This window comes from Morone saxatilis, unplaced genomic scaffold (assembly GCF_004916995.1).
Source record: "Morone saxatilis isolate NCDOM2014 unplaced genomic scaffold, NCSU_SB_2.0 Contig3, whole genome shotgun sequence".
Taxonomy (NCBI): Eukaryota; Metazoa; Chordata; class Actinopteri; family Moronidae; genus Morone; species Morone saxatilis.
The window spans coordinates 5,856,933-5,863,818 of record NW_023339873.1 but is presented as its reverse complement, the minus strand read 5'-3'; the positions used below and the strand labels follow the sequence as shown (position 1 = coordinate 5,863,818).

Below are 6,886 nucleotides of genomic sequence, written 5' to 3'. Positions count from 1 at the left end.
ATAAATTTCACATGGATGTCTGACTTAATCTGCTGCCACAAACAATTTAGACTGTAGATACCGTATATATATATATATATATATATATATATTATTGTGCAATGGAAAATAAATGTAAAACCAAGCATAACCTGTTTCGTCTTGTTTTTTTAGTTTCACGTTGTCCTGTTTGCTCATTTGCTCTTCATTTAAAAATGTATGCGTCACTGATAGAATACTCTAATGTCCCTACTAAGGTCGGAGGTCAGTGTCCGCTATAGATTAAAACCCCTTTATCTCCAACATTGCCTTGATCATCCTGATGGACACCTTGCTGCCTCCCCACATATTACCACTAATAATTGTGTACACACTTACAATTATGTATTACATTTTTATAGTTGAGAGACTATGCATCTGAGCAAAGTGGCTCAAATAATTTTTTGTTGTGACATTTTTTTATACATTTGTTCCCCTAATAATATATCACTTATGTAGTTGTGTTGTGAGGACTTAATGTTAAAATTGTCAGTTTAATAAGTTTAAATATGTATGTTTTTATAAGTATTTCCATTACTAATTAATTTTAATTTGTATTTTATGTGGCCAGAATAAATACATGTTTCATGTATTTTTCATTTTATTTTTTATCATTGGTTTCATTCTATTTTATGTAATTTCATCATCAGGATCACCTTATTACTCACAAGTCCTACATTTCCCAGAAGCCCCTGCAGGTGGCGCTGAACTCACGTCATCTAGCGGGGTAAAAAAAAACATAAAAACTACAGCAGTGAGTGAAACCGAGGCTGAGCATCATCCTCACTCTGACTCCACCGGCGGAGGGACGGCAAAGTTAAATACGGCGAGAGCAAAGTCAGCCACAACAAGTGCACTGTGAACAGGTAGAGGACATTCTGTATTTTTTTTTTGTATATTTTTTATAGTAATTACTTATATATATATAAATATATATCGCTGAGGCTTCACCGTCAACCTTTACATGTTTCTTTTCTGTTGCTCCGGATGAATGTTTGATGGACCTGAGCGTCTGTAGCGATGAATGAGACAAAGAGGAAGGATGCAGACGACTGTTTTATATTCCGGGTTTTCATCTTTAACAGAGGGTAACTAACTAAAAGCTTTTTTTTTTTTTAAAACACCAGTTAACTTCGCGATTCCGTCGACGACAGAAAAGTCCGTTTAACCGGTAACATGCTTTTAACGACTTAATAAGTTAAATTACTCTCTTGGACTCTTTTTCTTTTTGGCTTTAAAAACAGCCACAGCTCCTTCATGTAAGTGGGGAGTAACTTACCCCGCCAACAGGGCCAACAAGAGACTGTCTGCAGTGTGTTTGCTTAAGGGAACTTCAGCAGGGCAGATGTGTCAACCAGTGTTGGAGAGGAGTTAAAGGTGTCTCTAGCCTTCATCCACCCTGCTGTCTCCAAACATGTCCTCACTGTGTTGTCTGTTGCTCTGGCCTCCACTAATAGATGTGTCCAATGTGGAGAATGAGCCCCAGGACTGTGTGTGAGAGGGTGGGAGTTACATGGAGCTGCACAAAACCCTCAGCAGCAGTGTTAATGGATATGATGAAGATGTCCATTTAAGGTAGGCCCTCCTTGTGTGTGTACATATATACATCCTGGTTTTTTTTTTAAAGATGAGCCAAGGGCCAAAGCTCGTCCTCGAGTGGCTGTCGAAGCTCCATCTGGCCCAGTATGTGGAGTCATTCATTGACAACGGGTACGATGATCTGGAAGTTTGCAAACAGATCGGGGAGCCGGACCTCGATGCCATAGGCGTCCACATCGAGTACCACAGAGACAGGCTGCTCGAGGCGGTGCAGACACTGAAAGAGGAGGACAAAGGGAAAGCGCCGAGCTACTACTTCACCTTAGAGCCTCTGGAGTCTACTTGCAACCACTCTCCGCACTCGAGCAGAGACGATGACTTCAGGCCTTCGGGGTCACACTCGAGGAGCACAGGAATACACCAGGCCTCCTGTCCTGGAAACCATAACCCCAGAGAAACAGATTGTAATGACTTTGTGACTTATCCCAAACTGAAGCTCAAGGTGCTGATAAGGGATAAGCTTGCAAAAGATGGCATCAACCTGGGAGAAGCACCGTACACCTATAAGGTAATTCATTTCTCTTCCTTTTTTAATGCTGTGTTGATACTAAAGGCTGGCTCTTTAAGCGCTGTCTCAGGGAATTTAACACGCTTACTGTGTTATGGTTGTGATGAAGAGTGTGACAAATTTCTTTGATGGTGCTGACGTCCACTGATTCTTATTTATTGCTCCAAGGATGCTTTGGTTTCTCTGGCAAAGGTCCGCTGAGACGTCCGTGTAGTGCGTTGTTAAATTTCACTGCAGGATCAGCGGGCCGGGCAGCAGACCCGTAAGCAATTATGGGTTCTGATTGGCACGGTTTCTGCTGAGTGGGTGGGTCGTGAGTGGATCTTCGGATCTTAAAAATGGTAGTAAAAGTTGTTAAAAACATTTTTAATAGGTTTAATGTAGTCTACGCAGATCTGTAATACAAATAGAGCTTAGTTGTCATCCTTTTATGATATTCGCTGAATTCCAACAGTTGTTTTTAAGTGGGATTTACTTTTTGCTGTACAGATTTGGTTGGTTATTTCATACAGTTCACAGAATGCCATGACATTAGCAGGGAATGGGCACGAACTTGTTGCATTCCACTGTGGGTTCACAGGTTTTCTTAAAAGACAGTATGTTGCTGTGCCTTCATCCTCTACTGTTACCGTTTTACCACACAAGATAAATGATTTGTCTGCTTCCCTGTATTATAGTCTATGAGGCTACAGTTGATCGAATAATTAACAGTATTTCGGCCCTTTTAACTTCCTGGATAAATGGGTTGCCCAATGAGTTGCAAGTTTCATTGTATGTCAGAGTGTCCTCGAGCAAGACACTGAATCTCAGTTGCTCCTGATGGTTACCTGTGCATTGCAGTCAGTGAACCATTTACCATGCCATCAGTGTTTGGCCAGTTGTGCAGGAATGAGATAAAATACACAACAAAAAAAAGACAAAGAACAGCACATCGGGTAGATTATTTAAAGGTTAAATGTCTTCTTTTAGTCAATTTTAGGTTTAAAAACATGTTGCTATGGAGCTCGGCTGGTAACAGTAACAGCATCCATGGTAGATCAAAACATAAGCCATATACTTTGAACACATGACCAATGAACAAGAGTTAAAAATCAAGGTCAGAGAGACGATGGATCAGTCTTGACAGATGTTTACTCCACAGATGACAGCACGCTATTTTATTCCTGGGTATATTCTCTGTTCTGACAACTGTCCGGTCTGTGTTGACTGCAGAGACTGTTAGTTAATGTAATTGCAGAGGATTGTTATTCCACTTTGGCATCAACCAAATCCCTTCCTTCCTTAATACACTCAGCGAATGGTCTGAAGCCAGCCAGAGGAAAAACTGAGTGGCATTACTTTCACCAATCTGTCGCTGATACATGATTGATGGATTCTGGGTTTGATTATATCACAGAAAACTGATGTTTCCCATTAGACAAAACACGGTACACTGGTGTTAGATATCAGTTTCAGCTGTATTGTAACAGACTGTCAGAATAAATCCCTGATCAGCACCGCTGTCGGACAGGAGAGAACTTCCTCTTTTCATGCACGTTTATACTGTTCTTGGTTTTGTGTGTCCTCAAAGAGAATACTTAGTCTGCTCTACTTTACACAGCCCTTCGTATCCTGCAGTCTTATGTATCCATATGGAAAACGGTGCCGTGTTTGGTGTGTTCTTATTTATTATAATAACAACCATCTAATTGTAAAAGTTCATTTTATCCCTCTGCAGTGCCATTAGCTTTCAAATAGTTGCACTGTACCAACTGTTCTGTACGGTTCTGGCCAGTTTCACAGATGCACGCATATACTGTTCATGAAAGATTCAGAGGCTATAAACTACTAAGTGCAAAGGCACTCTGTGGTTCACATCCAACCTTTTTGTAGGTTACAGCCAGTACCAGCACAGTTAGATTCACCCAAAAGTTTGTTTATTTCTTTAGACATAAAAGCATCACCAGCGCCGTACTGGGGTTTAAGTTCATTCTCAGGGCAAAATATGTTACAGTAGTGAATGGGATAGTAGCTACGCTTTTTGCTTGTTTTTTTGCACTAACAAATCAGTTCTGTTTAACTTCTCCAGCCTTACACTGTGTGCTTCACACTGTGTCCTCCTGCCACATTTCTGTAGGAAATAGGCCGACCTTTTTGGCTAATCAAGCTTCTCAGTACATTATTAGGGACATGTGTGATCATTCCATTCATTTATGGTGTGAATATTGAGTACCATCTCATCAGTGAAGAGCTGATTTAAAAAAGAAATTGGGTGAGATTGTGGCTCTGTGTGATAGCAGCATTTTGGAGTAGTTTGGCCTTTCAGGTTCATCAGATTGAGTCCATTAAAATGGTTGCAGAATACAGGTATATAGGCCAGTGTGGCCCATTTTCTCACCCGGAATAGCATATGGCAGCTTCAGGCTAAGTCTGGCACTGCCAGCTGTACTTTGCTTAAATTTGTGCAGAACTGAGCCAAATATTTATATATGTTTGATATACTGACATTGTCTCAGATTCTAGTTATTGTAATATAATTAAATATAATTAAAATATAATGTAATACTTTTTCTGTTCTTATTGGCCAGATACCATAATGTGTAACAACGTAACAAAGATGTAAGTTGACATTGATTTAAGTCTGTGTTGTATTAACACACACAAATATTGTAGCATATAAACAAATCCATTTCAAGCAAGTGTCAATTTTACACAAGCTTGGTTTTTATAACACACATGAATGAATGGAAAACATTGGTAAAGACCTTTCTCAGAAGAGTGAAGACTGTGAGGTTCATCTCTCTAAGTCATTCTATAATTCCAGTTGCTCTGGTTAATAAATTGTATATTAGAACAAAATGCTTATGAATTCATCATCATACCATACCATCATACTTCTGGAACCCCCATTGGCCTTGTTTGTGTTTAATCTAGGTGACATCAAACAACACTATGGTGTTTCCTCGGGCCATATTCTGTCTGCAGTTGAGGAATTGCAGTGGTTTGCATATGTAATCCCGCATTATCTCTGCCTCTCAGTCTGGGTTTGGTAGTGCAATCAATTCCCAATGAGCAGTGTGCATCTCTGACTATTCTGTACGCCTGACTAGTTCACACACTCCCGCAGGACCTATTAGAGACTGAGAGAGAGAGAAAAGTAATGTGATAGAAGCTGGTTGAGCTGTAAATGACCTGAACACGGGCACCATGACGAGTGTTTCGTTGAACGTGTATTAGGGATTTCTACAAAATAGATCACGGAATAGCAAAATCCAACCTAAAACTAAAATTTTTAAGAACCATGAACCTGTCTCTCTCTGTAGACACAACTTGATTTATATGTACTATTCTAAAGGATAAATACTCCAGAATCAGAATCAGAATCAGGTTTATTGCCAAGTAAGTTTTTACCCGTACAAGGAATTTGTCTTGGTGCATTGGTGCATAAAATATAAAAATCACACAAAAATAAAGTACTTTTTAAAATATAAATAAAAAAAGATAAGGATAAGGATAGAAAGATCCAAAATCTGCTCACAAAAACAATTTAAATTTGACACTTTAGTCAATGGTAAAATTCATTCCTCAAATTCCTCAACTCTTCACATATTCTACAACAAAAAATAATCTTGCCTTGTGTACATTTAAAATGTGGTTGTTAACTTCAGCAATACCTATTTAGATGATTAACAAGCTTTCTAGACGTTGTATCAAATGATTAGCTTTCTCGTTGCACAGCAAAGCATACATTATATTGTTCATCACACCCAGACCCTGTTGGGTATCCTTCCCTTTATAGCTGTCCTAACAAAGGGCTCCAAATCCTCTAGAAGGCCTCATTGCAGTGCCCGGCCTGAAAAACATCCTCAGAATAGGCAACAAATCTTGGTTGTTCAGAAGATTTCCCTGCGTTGCTCTGGCAGAGATTGGAGGACAAGCAAAACCAGCAGGCCGCTTTTGACAGAAGAAAAGCCAGTCTGAATAGAGCCCGGCTAAATACAAGTTCTGCTGCAGCTGACAGCTGTCGCTCCCTTTGTCACTATAAAATGGAGACTGAATAGGACTGTTTTTGTCAAACAAAGTTGGTTTTAAAACACCAGCACCTATTTTGCTGTTAGGACCAGTGCAACATAATGCGGAGGAGGACCTGTAAATAAATAAGAGAAGTTTTTCTTCTGTTTTACTTCAGTGCTTCATCTTTATCACCTCTCAAACAAGGAAACTTGTTATTTGGGTGAGGATTTAGTTAGTACTGCTGCCTCAAAGGAACAAGTTCCTGGGTTTGAGGTCAATTGTCTCTCTCTGACAAACAAGTTAGATGAACTGGAAACTGTAAATTGCCCATAGGTTTGTGTGTAAACCGTTGTCAGCCTATATGTGTCAAACCATTCAATAGCTTCTCGCCTACCATGAGCTGTAATGGGTTCCAACCACCCCCATACCCTCCTCAGGATAAGTTGCGTAATTTACTGACTTACATGTCAAACATGCTTGTAAAGGTGGAGAATATGAATGAAAATAAGTTGACAATAAATAAAAGGTATGTTGAACTACCTCCAGAAAGACTTCACAACTACAAATTTGTAAAATATTTTTTTTTGTGCGAATAATGCTAAACTTTTAAATCATTAGCATTATAGGGCTGCACTCATCTGAACCAGTGGGTTGGTATTGATGTTGTTACAGACCTTATTAAGCAAATTGATTAGCCAGATCCAATCCACATTAGTGTCTTCATCAGTGCCACTATGATATTCTGTGTTACTGTTATTCAATCAGGCA

At 39.4% G+C, this 6,886-nt stretch overlaps 1 protein-coding gene across 2 annotated transcripts in view; it reads left to right on the top strand.

The window, feature by feature from the left end:
- Window positions 1-855: 855 nt before the first annotated feature.
- The window catches only part of sash1b (SAM and SH3 domain containing 1b), a 48,261-nt gene continuing 42,230 nt past the window's right edge, over window positions 856-6,886 (top strand). For both annotated transcript variants that reach the window (XM_035673778.1, XM_035673777.1), the window contains exon 1: window positions 856-2,125. In XM_035673778.1, coding sequence (XP_035529671.1) covers window positions 1,646-2,125 — 480 coding nt within the window. In that variant the 5' untranslated portion in view covers window positions 856-1,645. The remainder of the gene's footprint in view (window positions 2,126-6,886) is intronic.